A 14,310-nucleotide genomic window follows, 5' to 3' on the forward strand; every position below is an offset into this window, starting at 1 on the left:
CATACCTTCACACATTTGTCCTTTCATTGTGGATTTAATTGGCAGCATATATTAGACATTTGCCTTCAGAGATGCAATAAATTTGTCTGGTTTGTGATATTTGCTGCAAAAACTTAAACCGAACACAGGATTGTTTAAAATGATTGAAAAATAAATAAATTGGATCATAAAGCTACATCCTGCAATGTGGCTCTTCCAAGCATCTGACAAAACTTGCCACCGCTCATATAGTTTGAGGGCACTGACAGTCATCCTTCAAACAAAAGACCATTAAAATTTTCAATGACAGTTGAAGCAATAAAGATAATGTATACTTACAAAAAAACCACAAAGGAGTGTCACCTCACGCAAAAATAACAAGGGGGAATTATATTCCTGAACAAAACTTCAGACCATAATGTACAAAGAATCACAAGTAGAGTTTGCATGAAATCCCAGCAGCACATACGAATTAATGTACAAGAGTGGTGGTGTATTCAAATGTGAAGTTCATATTAGCTTCAGAAGCTACTATAGGTAGCTCATTCTCAAAGAAGGCTCTTAGTGCCAGAGGCACCAAGCATTCGCCGCTGGAACTAGGTAAGTGAGCTTTGGTGAGGAGCTGATTTTCAAACTCACCTGAATCTGAACCTTTAGAAGCTAGAGGTGGTTCACTTGTATTTGCAGGACCACCATGGTCGGTGGGGTCATCACCTTTTGGTGCATCTTCATTGCCTCCGTGTCTATCAGTTTGGTCACTTGAACTCCCACCACTCTCATCCTTGGGAATTTTTTGAACCATGTCCTCCCGGGCTTCAACACCAACTCGTCTTAGGTGTAGCTGTTATATGATACACAAGAAAGATGAGCATTAACTTTGAGCATGATACGGTTTATCGGATGCAATGATCACCATAATCGATAGGCCGACAAAAAGCATGAAATTTAAGTGATTTGGATTTAGTTTTTAAGTATAATTACTCTACCTGAAGATGAAGATTTACTTCATCTGGTCGTGAGAGAAAAGGAAAATCACCCCCAGACTTCAGATATGCTTGTCGAGCACCAGGGTACCTTTCAGTTACTTGATCTTTGAGTTGATTGGGAATGGCACAGAAGTCGTTTGTCTATGAGCAAGGAAGTTGTGAAACAGGAACAACATCAGTGGGAAGAATAATTACCGTAATGGAATACTTGGCTCATCCAAAGCTATCTTAACACATGTATTAGCAATATTGAGAGAGTTCACTTACATCCATTATAGTGATTGAAGAATCTGAAAGCTGAAGAGGACCAACTGAGGCAACACTAACTGACAAGCTCAATCGGGAGGCCAAATCATCTCTCGAAAGTGTCTCAACCTGAGGGGCAGTCGTCATCTATAACTTGTGCATGCATATTTTCATGGATATGGAACAATGTTATGCTATAATTCACTTGAAGCAATGCCAGAAGTTGAAGCAAAGCACATAAAACAAGTCTCTTAGTCATACTACCCACTTAGTATAACATTAGAGATTACAATCCAAGATATATATTCAAAATAATCTTTTACCTGAGCAACGACAAAGTCAACTGAGTCTGCAATAAAAGGTTCATGAGGGCCATCAGGAATTCCAGTTAGGACATACCGCTTCAGTAGAAAAGACGGTGTCCAACCTACACTGTCGAGAAAACAGAGTACTGTCAACAACTTAGCATAAATAAGATAAAAGGGTCTAAAAAGGGTAATATCAACAACTTACCATGATTAAGATAAAGGGTAAATATGCACCCATAACAACATTTGGAACAACTCAATATAGTTTAAATCAAATTTCATGTTGTGAAATAATTAAGATTGAGAAAGATTGTATATAGCTAATTAACTGATGTGATACAGCATCATACATATTAACAATGTTTTATTCCATCCAACTAGGCATAAGAAACAGCAGTACAAAATAATTACATACAAGGGAGCCCATGGCATCGCTGCAGAAAAACTAGTTGTCTCCAAAAATGTGTTTGAGAGTACCAATGATTTAACTCTGCGTGGACGATGTTGAGCAAATAGTTGTGCCAAGAAACCCCCAAGAGATGTACCATACAGATGTACCTGAAAAATAATGGATAACTAATAGGTTAATTTATGATGAGCTAAAGCAATGATCAACGAATATAAATCCTATAATAAAGCCCCATAAAATGAAGCAAAATTTGGGAGTCGATGGATCATCTGTCGAGAAAAAATTCATAATAAACTAATACGGGATTGTGCATAGATAGAAACGATATCTTACATGATGTACATCAATAACATCTAAAAACTTCTCAAATGCCATAACCCACTCTTGGTGATTCCACACACGCGGAATATCAATGGAGATGACACGATATCCCTGAAATTTTGGTGAGGTGTTAATGGCATATATGTTTATTCCAAGTACAAAGCTTCATGAAACAAAAGAAATAATCAGGTAGTACTGTCAGTGAGTAATGTTCTTTCTCATAAAAAAACTATGCAGCTTTTCTTTGCATATAAAAGCATGTGTGCATTAAATTGCAAGTAATCTGTTCTTTACCCACCATTCAAAATGGACAGGAGCCTCCTTCTTTTATGCTATTTACCTAACAACAATACTCAATGATGCAACTTTATGAGACAACATTATTCTTGTAAACAATATCAATGTTTCATAAGACATGTTTTTCTTCTGGATACTTCTAAAGTGTGTGGTATGTGTTTGTGTTTAAATAGTGGTTTGATGTGATGTTTTGTAAAAGAAAATAGTGTATTATTTCAGGGAATCGTGGAGATTGCATAGTGAAGAAGCTGAAAAAATCTCAAAGAGAACAAAGACTAACTCTCCCAACCCCATTCAAGGCCCTAGAAAGATGACAAGTGTGTGAATTGCCATTAAATCAGAAGCCGACCTTAGAAGCTTTATGTTTTCCTAAAGGAACATATCCAGAGGCAAAAGATAATTTCACATGAAATGGAATAGGATCAAGCCATAACAAATTTACTGCATACCAAAATCCGGTTCATATATGCCATGACAAAATTTACTTTGTCCTAAAACCAGTTTCTCAAAATCCCATGAGTGCACGTGCTGATAAAATCATGATAACTAAGAGACATGATGATTACAAATGCTTAAATTGCTACCTTTGTAGAGAGTGACATGATCTGTTTGTAATATACATCCGCTGTTCCAGCTATTCCAGGAAGGCATATTAAAGGAGGCACAACTTTTGGACCAAAATCATAATATCGCCACTGCTTTGACCCAATCTAAAACAAAGTTTGTGCAAAAATTTATTACTTCTTAAAATTTAGATATTGTTAAAATATATACATGAAAGAACACATTTGCTTCCCAAATATTTATACAGATAAGAAATGCAGAGTGTGGAAAAAAAGTTGTTTTCTTATAATTACATAAAACTTCTGGTAATTTCACCAGTTAAACCAGCACACAATTAAACTCAACAACCAAGATAGACAGCTCAGTAACCAGAAACCAAAGGTAAAACTAGCCGACACTTTCTGGCTTTGAAAACCATCATTGAGTGAGCTATCAAGTTCTCTTCTCAAGTGTACCTATAACTTCTCAGCTAAAACTTTGTATCTCATCCAATTGCACAATCATATACAAGTATCCAAGCTTCCATCATTGGCAAATATGAAGGACTTTCTTAACCGAGGGGCAGTTCTTGTCCAAGATTACATGAACTATTAGGGTTGAACAATATTCTACAAGATTCAAAAGCAAATATTTTCCGTGTCCACATTTCAAAACTTCTGTACAGGTTAAACACCATGGATCTTAAAACTGAAAGAAATGGCCGTGTGTGAAACTGGAAAAGTTACATAGTAACTTCTTCTTTAATGTCCAAAAGCTTAAACCTGCTATTATTCAAAGGGATTTTGAAGCTTCATTCCTTCATCGTAACAGGAAATTGTTGCCAAATAACCAGACAAGCAATATCAATTTTTTTACATATCTACAAGATTCAGTTTGCAGCTTAATTCATCTCAACAAAACAATAGATATCACGTATCAATAGGAACTAGACATGTTAGTCAAAACCGAGAACCAGTGTAAAGTTCGATCTTGACTCCAATTGACCAGACTCTCGTCGGCGGCGGATTGGCAACGGCAGGTCCTCATATTATAACCAAGAAATTAAATCCAAAAATGTCAAAAAATAACTACATAGAGATGTATATTAATGAATAAGAACATAAACCACGGCATAGCCAGTTGACACACAAAGGAAAATCAAATTAGATACCGAAATTTTCGATTAAAAAGAACAGAAAGGGAAAAGGGAGCTGACCGGAATCTTGTGCAGAGGGACCTGAGACTTGAAATAGACATAATCACCGGGCGCCGAAAAGACGCCTTTCATTGCTGAATTTGAGGTGGGGCGGCTGCTATGGACGCATAGAAGAATGCAGATATTCTAGTGTATATCGGCGAATTGATTCACTTCATCCCTAATTCACGTTCAGCTGAGGCTCTCTGAGATTGGAAGCGTCGTTTCCCCAATTGTATTGACAATGCGAGCAAGGATCAATGATTGATCCATGGGATGGGATGGGATCCGACGAAGGAAATAGAAAAAATGTAAGGGCAACCCCATGTGGGTTAGGATATGCTATAACCCATGGCCTATTGGAGTGGGCCCTATTTTGTTTGTTCTTAATCCGAATTCATTAGTGAATCAATTCTCAATTTTACATTTCATTTTCAGATTGTGATTAGATTACCTATTATATTCATGTAGTATTTTTTAATGCTAAGGAGGTGGTAATTGCAAAAAATGCTGTCGACACGGCAGTGATATAAAACTACACAATGGCATACACAGCCAGCTGATCATTCTTGTGATTCATACACAGACAGACAATGGTCCATCTCAACACCAGTGCAACGATGTATCACAAAGAAACTAATTGAAGAATCCATGCTGAGAAATGGGTTTTGATTTGAATAGATCTGACTTCACCAAAAGGCACCCAGTGGTTTTAACAGAATTTGCCGCTTAGGTAGCTAGTGATCTCGCAAGAAAAGATCTTGGGGATGACGAAAGGGCTGTTGTGGTTGTGGTTGTGGGTCTGTGGGAAAACAAAACCCGTAGCAACACAAGACTGCAACAAAGCCAAGGCAGTCCACAAAATTATACTCGCTTAACAAAGATTGGTATTTGGTACTGGTACTGGTACCTGCCGTCTTATTCTGCAGAAATGCTGTATTATATTGTGAGGACAACAGAACATTTACAGCAGTTAAATATCACCAGTATAATCGAGATAAAAGCAATAAACAAATGACTTAACTAACTGTAAAAGAAGGAAGGGTTTACAATCAAGCATATATGCACCACACACACTGCTGCTGTTCACCAGTTCATAATGCATTTCCATGAAAGCTTGCAAAAGAAAATTTGAGAATTTGAATTCGGATTCGGTGCAGCAGAAGCAATTTGAAAAATGTTTTGACTGCTCAATCACAGAAGGAGTTAAGTTAAAAACTCGAGGGCATGGCATATTGACCAATGCAAAAACCTACTCAGGCAATCACATGTAACACAAAGTTCATTGACACTACAGTCCAGTGAGATGCAGATCCTCCATACTAAATAGATTACAATGCCCAACAACACAACAGAGTATCTACTTTAAAAAAAAAAAAAATGAGTTAAAATCAGTTAGATGAGCTTATTTATCCTGTTCACAAACACAAAGCATCTCTAAAAAAGCAGGGCTGCACATTCTAGCAAGATTGTACGCATTCATTCGATTTGCTCATAAATCATAGATAATAATATAAGGCATAACACTATTCACCACGCACTCCTCTTTTTCGCACCATAATAGCTAAGATACCACTCCACAAACTTCTTCAAACCTGTCTCCAAATTGGTAGTGGGCTTATAACCAAGCTCATTAGCAGCCAAACTTATGTTGGCATGAGTAAACAAGACGTCCCCATTCCTAGGCATGGGCAAAAACTTCTTCTTGGCCTTCACTTTCAACAACTTCTCCAAGATGCTCAAAAGCTTTGACACGGGCACGGGACTCGTGTTCCCCAAATTATATATCCTCAACTGAGCTGCACCCTTCTTCTTACCACCACTTCCCGTGCTCTTCTTCGCCGTATCCAGCGCCGCTGTACAGCCATTCACCACATCATCAATGTACGTAAAATCTCTGGCAACAGTGGCATGATTAGGCCCTTCAAATATCTTAATCTCCTTGCCTCTCAATATATCTTTAGTGAAGAAGTAATAAGCCATATCAGGCCTTCCCCAAGGGCCATAAACAGTGAAGAAGCGAAGCCCGGTTATGGAAAGGCCATGGATATGATTGTAAGTGTGTGCTATTTCTTCACCAGCCTTTTTAGTGGCTGCATACAAGCTAGCAGGCTGATCAGTTCTATCCTTCTCCGAGAATGGGACCTTAGAATTGAGGCCGTACACGGAGCTGGACGATGCCCAAACTATACTAGGTTGTGGATTAGCACTTTTACAGGCCTCAAGTAAACTAACAAAGCCATTAACGTTGCTGTGAATGTAAGAAGCCGGGTTCTTCATTGCGTAACGAACTCCAGCCTGGGCTGCCAAATGCATCACATGGCTGAAATGCACAATCTCAAACAACTTACCCAGCAACTCACTGTCATTTATGTCGCCTTCCACGATGTAAACGCCGTTCCGTTCAAGGAGGCCCTTTCGGGCTTTTTTCAGTCCGGTCTCGTAGTAAGCGTTGAAATTATCGAGCCCCACCACGCCGTCTCCTCTGGTTTTTAGGGCAAGGGAGACATGGCTTCCGACGAATCCGGCGGCGCCGGTTACAAGAACTGTGAAACCATTTTTGTTCAGTGGGCGAGCCGAATTGCGGGCCTTAACCTCCCAATTAGGGCCCGGATGAGGCGACCCGAAATTAGAGGTGTTCTGGAGACTGCGTCGCTTGGCTACGGAGGACACCACTGGATGTGAACAACAGAAGTAGAAAAGCAGGACGCAGAGGAAGACGCAGGACCAAAGTGTCAGCCTTGGATAGAAACGAAGGCGGTGGAAGGCATACGGCGGCGGCGATTTGCACTTTCCGGTGGAGCAAGGGACGACAGTGTCCAATTGCGAAAATATGGGCTTCAGATGCGTCATCGTAATCTTCAATCCAGAAGATGCAACCCCCTCTTTCCCACCTGTTTCCCCAACCAATTGGACTAGTAATGCATGAAACTGGATGACTTCATTTTATATTTTCTACTGGGATGAATATTCTCTGGCGATCTTGGGAAAGGATAGAGAAAGGGAGAGAGCACGAAGTAGATGGGAATGAAGATTTACAGGAAAGAGCGGCGGCGGTGATGCGCTGGCGCCTGCGGGGAGAGCATAAAATCTCTTGTATTGACTGAAGACTAAGGCGTGCTCGAGTTATCAAAATATTCAGGTTATTTCGTACATTTATTTATTAAATAGTACTAGTGTATTAAATATTATTTCTTATTAAAAATAATAAAGATAAACAATTTACATCAATATCTTTCTATTATTCAAATCATGATTATTATTATTATTATTTTTAATTCCTTACGTATCCGCGATTGCATTTAAAAAACAGAAAAAATGTAAAATGAAAGGTCCGTTGCCATAAATCATACGGACACCACGCAAGATCGCATAACAAGTGACGATGCGATGGATAGTGTGGATTTGGGCTCATGTGATGTGTAGCCTTTTGGGGAGGAATGAAGATTAATATTTTATGTTGGACTCTTTCATATTCATCTTAATAAATAAAAAACAATATTGTTGTGATTAAGGTAGGTTTATAACAACAAATAAGTCAGTCAGTGTTGGAAATCCACACAAGATTCCACCTATACAGTAGAGTGGAGGTATTCTGCATTTTATTTTTGTCCGGCAATCTGTTCGTTCACAAAAACAATAATACTCTACTATTTAATAATAAATCATAGATTTCCTAAAAAGAGGGGTTGATCTTTTTGTTTTAAAAGGAAACCCCATTAATTTGCGCCGTTCCTGAAACGATTTCCCATTATTCATAGGATTTTCTTGCATTTGCCAATAATATTAGCAGCATTAAATACTATAAATGACTTGTTAGGTTTAATTTATGGAGTAATGAAAGAGATATTGGTAATGTAATGACGTACTTTCCATTTAAAATTAGGACGATTTTTTATAAAAATTAATAATGACAATTTTGACTGTGGCCGCCAAACATATATATTTTTTTTATTTATTTATTTTATAGCAGTAGTTTGTAATTCAGATCATTTGGGGCTCAATTTTATTCGGAATTATACACTGATTGCACGCACTTACTTACTTACTTACTTAATGGGATTGGGAACATTTAGCAATACAAGTGTGGGTGGGACAACCTGGGAGTTGGTATGAGGCGCAGTGGAACTTTCTTCCTCAAGACAATCCCGACATGGACGGACATATCAATGGTGTCCTGGCCTGGAGGGAGGTTCCAATCGAAGGAGTGCAGCAGGGAAGCCAAGAAGTAGGCCATCATTCGCTCGGCCAGGGGGACGGCGGGGCAGATCCTCCTCCCCGAACCGAAGGGGATGTAGTGGAAGACGTTGCCGGTGTAGTCACACTTTTCAGCGCCTCCATCCGGCAGGAATCTCTCCGGTCTGAACTCCAAAGGGCTGTCCCAATGGGAGGGGTCCCTGTGGATGTCCCAGGCGTTGATTATGATCTTGGAGTTGGCAGGGACGGTGTACCCCCCCACCGTCGCCGCCTCGCTGGGCCGCCGCGGCACCAGGAGCGGCGCCGGTGGGTGCAACCGTAGCACCTCCTTGATCACTGCTTGTATATAGTGCAGTTTGGGCAGGTGGTGCTCCTCCACTATGCTGTCCGCCCCGACAACCTCGGACACTTCCGCCTGTGCCTTGCTCAAGAGTCGGGGGTTCCTCAGCATCTCCGCCATCGCCAGCTCCACGGTCGTCGTGGTAGTGTCGGTCCCTCCTAGTATAATGTCCTGTATCATCAGTGTGCGTCCAAGATTATTAATTAACTAAAAACCACCACCACCACCACCACCAAATCAATTAATTAACTAGCTAAGCTACCTGTATCATGGACTTAAGCTGTGGCAGGCCGATGCCTGACAGTTCAGATTTGGCCTCACCCTGCAGCTCGGAGAGGATCTGCAGAAAATCCTTGTCCTTGTCCTTGTCCTTGTCCTCTCTCCCATGGCCATGATCATCAGCCGCCTCGGACAACAACTTATGTTCGGCTAAGACATCGTCCAGAATATTGCTCATGTATTGGACCACAGCCTCCATATCTCTCCTGACCCGTTGAATGTCGAACCTGGTCATCCAGGGGAAAAAGTCGCTGAGATTGGGCTTCATCAGCAGCGCACTGACCTTCTGGATGACGTCCCTGAATTCCGCCCCAAGCTTTTCCCCCCTGTCCCCGGCGATGGTGGCGCCCCACAGGATGTTCATGGTGAGGCTGAGCTCCGTTGTAAAGGCCAGGTCCCCGACGTCGACGGGCTCCCCCTTCCTGGCGTAGACGTATCTGACGGCCTTCCGGCACTCCTCGGTCCGCAGGCGGGCCGACGCCTGCATGCCTTTGTTGCTCTGCATATCGCGCACGAATATCTTCCGGAGCACGCGCCACTCCTGGGTGTAGGGCGCGTGGGCGAAGCCGTCCCCGCCGTGGCTGAGGGCCTTTGCCGCTGCAGTGGTGTCGCGGTTGGAGAAGACGACGTCATGGTCGCGGGCGATTTGCCTGACCAGGGTGGGGGAGGAGATGACGACGCACAGCTTTTGGCCGAGCCACATCTTGTAGATGGGGCCATGGCGGTGAGCCAAGGCCGAGACCTTGCCCAGCAAATCGGGCCCCAGAAATGGGATGTACCCCAGAATTGGCAGGCCACGGGGCCCCGGAGGCAACCGGGAGGAGGAGTGACTGTTTAATTTTAGATACCACCCACACAAAATGGGAATCGTTATTGCAAGGGCAAGACCTGCCACGTAAACGAACGTATCATCCATAATATCGATACTAATAGCAATAATTGCTAATTGCTAATTGCTAATTGCTCAGCTCCGCGGTTATAATTAATGTTGGTGGCTTTGGCTTTGGCTTTGCTGAGAGTTGGAAGAAATCAGACACACCCACCCATGTATATATATGAATGAATGAATGAGAAAGATTGCCACGTCCTTTAATTTAGACTATCTCTTTAAATAATTTGATGAACAGTGAGTGGCCTGGTGAGTGAGTCATACAGAAATACTATCAGGTCGACCACGTTATCTTATAATTTAACTCGATCGCTTCTTACGGCTTTAAGTATTTACTATAGTTCACAGTGAGAGGAGAGATTAATTATGGCCAAAATCAAATCATTTATATTTTTGTTTGGATTGAATCCATAAACTAGCTTCTGAGATATTATTTATAATGTTAGTGGTATAGTATGATGAATGTGGCGTGTTTTAACACTAAAATAATAAAATTTATCTACGTCACACTTCCGATTCTTATTCATAGAAAAGAATAAAACAAAATAAAACCATGATATCTTTGATCACCATGGTAAATATTTGTGAAGTCTTGCCCGTTGCAATTAGCACAAATATATAAAACAAGCTAATATACTCGTGTATGATCGAATGCTAATTTTCTTTTTTTTAAGATTAATATACTGATATAATCAAATCAACATTCTCTAACCATACAAGGTCACTTGATACAAATTTAGATCAAAGACTTAGGAAAATCATTATTAAATTGAGTTTGAATTAGTCTCACTAAACATTACTTTCTCAGTTCCACCTTTTATGTCCAATTTATGGCAGGTATGATAATTTAAGTAAAATATAAAAAGTAAGTAATTAATAAGTTTATTAATAAAAATAATTATTGTATAATAAAACTCATTATATATTAAAATTAAGATAATTAAATAGTATATTTAAAATATAAAAATTATATATTATGAAATTTAATATATAATTAAAGTGTATAATTATATATCTTAAAAAGAAAATAACAAATAAAGTGGGATGAAGAAAAATAGAAATAGTGCACGAAAAAAATGGGACGAAAGTATATTTTATTAACTTTGTTAGCCTCAATATATATTTTAGATTTTTGTGTTCGGTTGAAGGTTTTGATTTTGAATTCTAATTTTAAGTTTAATAGTACAATTTTGAATTTGAATAATTATTTGATATGATATTTTAATTATAGAATTATTTTTTATTATAATATAAAAAAATAAAAAATAAAAATGTAATTTAATATTTTATGAAAAAATATAGAATTTTGTAAATAATAAAAATCAAATCAAATTCCCTAAAAATGTAATGAAAAGGCATTTCTTTAGCAAAAAGGGGGTTTTGAAAGTGTTCCTATGTTCCAAAAAAATAAATAAAAAAAAAAAAAAATTGGAGTAAAATACTTCATAATGAAGAGGGGTTATGAATAGTACAAAATAAAATTTTAATATTTAAAAACTTACATTATTTATATCAAGTATTGGTTTGCATTAATAGAAAAACTTGTGCTAATAATATTTGGAGAACTCACTTGTTTAGTTATAAGGTAAAATTGATTTGAAATAAAATATTAATTTAAAATTTTATTTAAATGAGATTTCAATATAATATTTTATAATAAAGAATATTATATTATTTATATTAAAAAAGTGTACAGGTGAATAACATAATTTTAAATTGAAACTAAAATATATAATATTAAACAATTATTCTTATTTAAATTATTACATCTAAGTTTATTTTTTTAAGATGATCACATTGACCACATAGTAATAGTACATTTTTTTTAGAAGAAAATAAAATTGATTTTTCATTAGTTTTAAAACATTAAACTCATATAATTAAATACCAAATCCTATGCTGTTTATTTCAAAAAAAAAAAAAAAGTCAATAAAAAACAACTACAAATATATATTTAAAAAGCAATTGACGAAGACAATTTACTCCGGGGTTAGAAAATCATTACTGCGATGATGATGATGATGATGGTGAGTGATCAAGTTAAGTTTGATCCAACATTTAATTAATTAGTAACCTGGTCAAGAAATTTATTAATTTATCCAATGGCTGCAGCCAAATTGGATTAACTAATAACTACAACCACCACTGGGAAGGGGAGTGTTTACTAACCCAACGGCTAACCAAGGTTATAATCTGTTTTAGAATTTATTTATTTTTTAATGAATGAACTAATATTTAATAACTATTGTGAGTTATGAAAAATTATAAAAATGTTATATTATATAATATTATGTGTGTATTTATTGAGTTTTTTTTTTTTTTTTTTTTTTAATTTGTAGATTTTTATATATTATACTTTTATATATATATATATATATGTGTGTGTGTGTGTGTAAATACTAATTGAACACACTCTAGTAAGGCTTTACATTTATTTGTACTACTATCTAGCCATCAATTATCACCTGATCCACCGTATTCTGATGGAAAAATGGTTGCCATTTGGTTTACTTTATTGCACAAACATGACACGCCCACACAAATTGAATAAGTGCGTACTATATACTCTATAAAAAATAAAAATGAAAAATATTGCGTCTTAAATAGGAATAGGAAATATAAAAGTGGAAAAATAATATTGTGTCTTCACACTATTTATTTGTTTTTCATTTACTAAAGATTTATTTTGTAATATAAAATATTGTTTAATATACATATATATTATTCGAAATATTATATTTATTATATACTTTTTTATCTAAAGTATTTTAATACTTTCTAAATACAATTAAACAAACTTGAAACCACCGCATATATGAAGGCACAATAAAACAAAATTCAACTACATAATTTTGGGTGTGATGGATACGGTGGATCAGGTCATAATTGATGGCTAGATAACTTCAAATTATAAACCACCTCCTCGGTTGGAGATGTTCTTCGACTTTACAAATTTTGTTGTGATAAAAACTTCAAATTATATTTATTTATTATTTTATTTTCATTTGTGCACATAACTTTAAAAAACACCTACAAAATAGTACCTCTATTTAACTATATTACAAAATACATATAACATTAACATTAAAAAAAAGGGAAAAAATCAAAACTAATGCCATTATGCATAAAATTAATCAATTTTTGGTCTCATTATAAAAAACTTATCGATTTTAGTCTAATTATAAAAAAAAAATTCATCAATTTTAGTTCAATTACAAACAAATATAATCAATTTGGATTTCAACTTTGCAAAATTAATGATAATAGCTGACGTGGATATACTAGAGTATGAGGTGGCATTTGATTTGGACGAACATGGCTGTGTTCAACAAAACATGGTCGTGTATATATAATCTGCACTGAAACTTTATTGAAAACATGGGCATGTTCATATACCACACGGCCGTGTTCAATTTATTGGTAGAGATGAAAGGATAGAGAAATAGAAACTGAATTTGTTGTCCTTATCCATCTATTGCTGTGAAGTGGAGAGGAGCTCCAGAGAAAAAATATTCTCCATATTGCCTTTCACATGTGGACTCAAAAACCCAACTTTCCTCGTCACGCTCGGATCATAAAGAATTGAAATTACGAGCTGTTTGATTTCTAGCTTCACGAGCAAAAGTCTGTTGCTGCTGCTGCTGCTGCTTTTCGAAGGATCCTTGGCGTTGGTGGGCTTGGGTGCGCTGCTATGAGGGCATTGGAGATGAAAGAGTACATCGTAATGAATGGTTCGGAAACAATGCCCGAAACCGATTAAGCGCCAAGCAAAGCTCCAGGGCCTTGCGGTGGAAGTGGTTTGAATCATCAATCAAGGTGCATTCACGGACATCATCAGCATTACTGGGAAGTGCGGGAGAAAATATAACAAAGAAAAAAAAATGAGGATAATTAATATATATGAACATGGCTGTGTTTGTCCATATCAGATGCCACCTCATAGTATGTTATGTCCACGTTAGTGATTATTATTAATTTTTTTGATTAAATTTATTTGTAATGTGACTAAAATTGATAATTTTTTTACAATAGGATCAAAATTGATTAATTCTATTATGAATGGGACTAGTTTTAATTTTTTCCCAACAATAAATTACGTATTGTTACATTAATAATTTGGAAGGAAATGAGAATGTATTTTCTTTTATGAAAAAATAACATTTAAATAAAATTTAAATAAAAAATTTAAATTCAAGTCAAAACCAAACAACCACATTGACGTTCCTTTTATGATATTCGTGGCCGATAAAAATATAAATATAATTGAACTCCTCCCATCTCCATACATGTTGGCCGAACGGTCTATGCTCAATTATGTATT

At 37.0% G+C, this 14,310-nt stretch overlaps 4 protein-coding genes across 4 annotated transcripts; all 4 read right to left on the minus strand.

Moving 5' to 3' along the window:
- Positions 1 to 348: 348 nt before the first annotated feature.
- Positions 349 to 4,604, minus strand: LOC127255633 (uncharacterized). Its single transcript, XM_051281273.1, has 8 exons — positions 4,306 to 4,604; positions 3,131 to 3,256; positions 2,262 to 2,360; positions 1,935 to 2,077; positions 1,535 to 1,643; positions 1,233 to 1,340; positions 966 to 1,106; positions 349 to 820 (listed from the first exon to the last, which is right to left on the minus strand). The coding sequence occupies exons 1-8, from the start codon at positions 4,375 to 4,377 to the stop codon at positions 452 to 454; spliced, it is 1,167 nt and encodes a 388-aa protein (XP_051137230.1). The 5' UTR covers positions 4,378 to 4,604; the 3' UTR covers positions 349 to 451.
- A 1,144-nt stretch (positions 4,605 to 5,748) lies between these two features.
- On the minus strand, positions 5,749 to 7,402 carry LOC127255632 (UDP-glucuronate 4-epimerase 4-like). The gene has a single exon (XM_051281272.1). It carries the CDS (start codon positions 7,135 to 7,137, stop codon positions 5,815 to 5,817), a length of 1,323 nt encoding a protein of 440 aa, XP_051137229.1. The 5' UTR covers positions 7,138 to 7,402; the 3' UTR covers positions 5,749 to 5,814.
- An 826-nt stretch (positions 7,403 to 8,228) lies between these two features.
- Positions 8,229 to 9,359, minus strand: LOC127255568 (flavonoid 3'-monooxygenase CYP75B137-like). The gene is made up of 2 exons (XM_051281158.1): positions 9,084 to 9,359; positions 8,229 to 8,992 (listed from the first exon to the last, which is right to left on the minus strand). Exons 1-2 carry the CDS (start codon positions 9,333 to 9,335, stop codon positions 8,357 to 8,359), a joined length of 888 nt encoding a protein of 295 aa, XP_051137115.1. The 5' UTR covers positions 9,336 to 9,359; the 3' UTR covers positions 8,229 to 8,356.
- Positions 9,360 to 9,367: 8 nt separating this feature from the next.
- LOC127255504 (cytochrome P450 71BT1-like) lies at positions 9,368 to 10,016 on the minus strand. Its single transcript, XM_051281032.1, has 2 exons — positions 9,454 to 10,016; positions 9,368 to 9,386 (listed from the first exon to the last, which is right to left on the minus strand). Exons 1-2 carry the CDS (start codon positions 10,014 to 10,016, stop codon positions 9,368 to 9,370), a joined length of 582 nt encoding a protein of 193 aa, XP_051136989.1.
- Between the last annotated feature and the right edge of the window lie 4,294 nt (positions 10,017 to 14,310).

This window comes from Andrographis paniculata, unplaced genomic scaffold (assembly GCF_009805555.1).
Source record: "Andrographis paniculata isolate CXL003 unplaced genomic scaffold, ASM980555v1 Contig54END, whole genome shotgun sequence".
Lineage (NCBI taxonomy): Eukaryota > Viridiplantae > Streptophyta > Magnoliopsida > Lamiales > Acanthaceae > Andrographis > Andrographis paniculata.

Coding starts and splice junctions, on each gene's coding strand:
- LOC127255504 (XM_051281032.1), bottom strand. CDS start 10,016: ATGGATGATACGTTCGTTTACGTGGCAGGTCTTGCCCTTGCAATAACG.
- LOC127255632 (XM_051281272.1), bottom strand. CDS start 7,137: ATGACGCATCTGAAGCCCATATTTTCGCAATTGGACACTGTCGTCCCT.
- LOC127255568 (XM_051281158.1), bottom strand. CDS start 9,335: ATGACCAGGTTCGACATTCAACGGGTCAGGAGAGATATGGAGGCTGTG. Junction 8,993..9,083: donor AGCTTAAGTCCATGATACAG/GTAGCTTAGCTA, acceptor CTGATGATACAG/GACATTATACTAGGAGGGAC.
- LOC127255633 (XM_051281273.1), bottom strand. CDS start 4,377: ATGAAAGGCGTCTTTTCGGCGCCCGGTGATTATGTCTATTTCAAGTCT. Junction 2,078..2,261: donor ATGTTATTGATGTACATCAT/GTAAGATATCGT, acceptor ATTATTTTTCAG/GTACATCTGTATGGTACATC. Junction 1,341..1,534: donor TTGACTTTGTCGTTGCTCAG/GTAAAAGATTAT, acceptor ACTGCCCCTCAG/GTTGAGACACTTTCGAGAGA.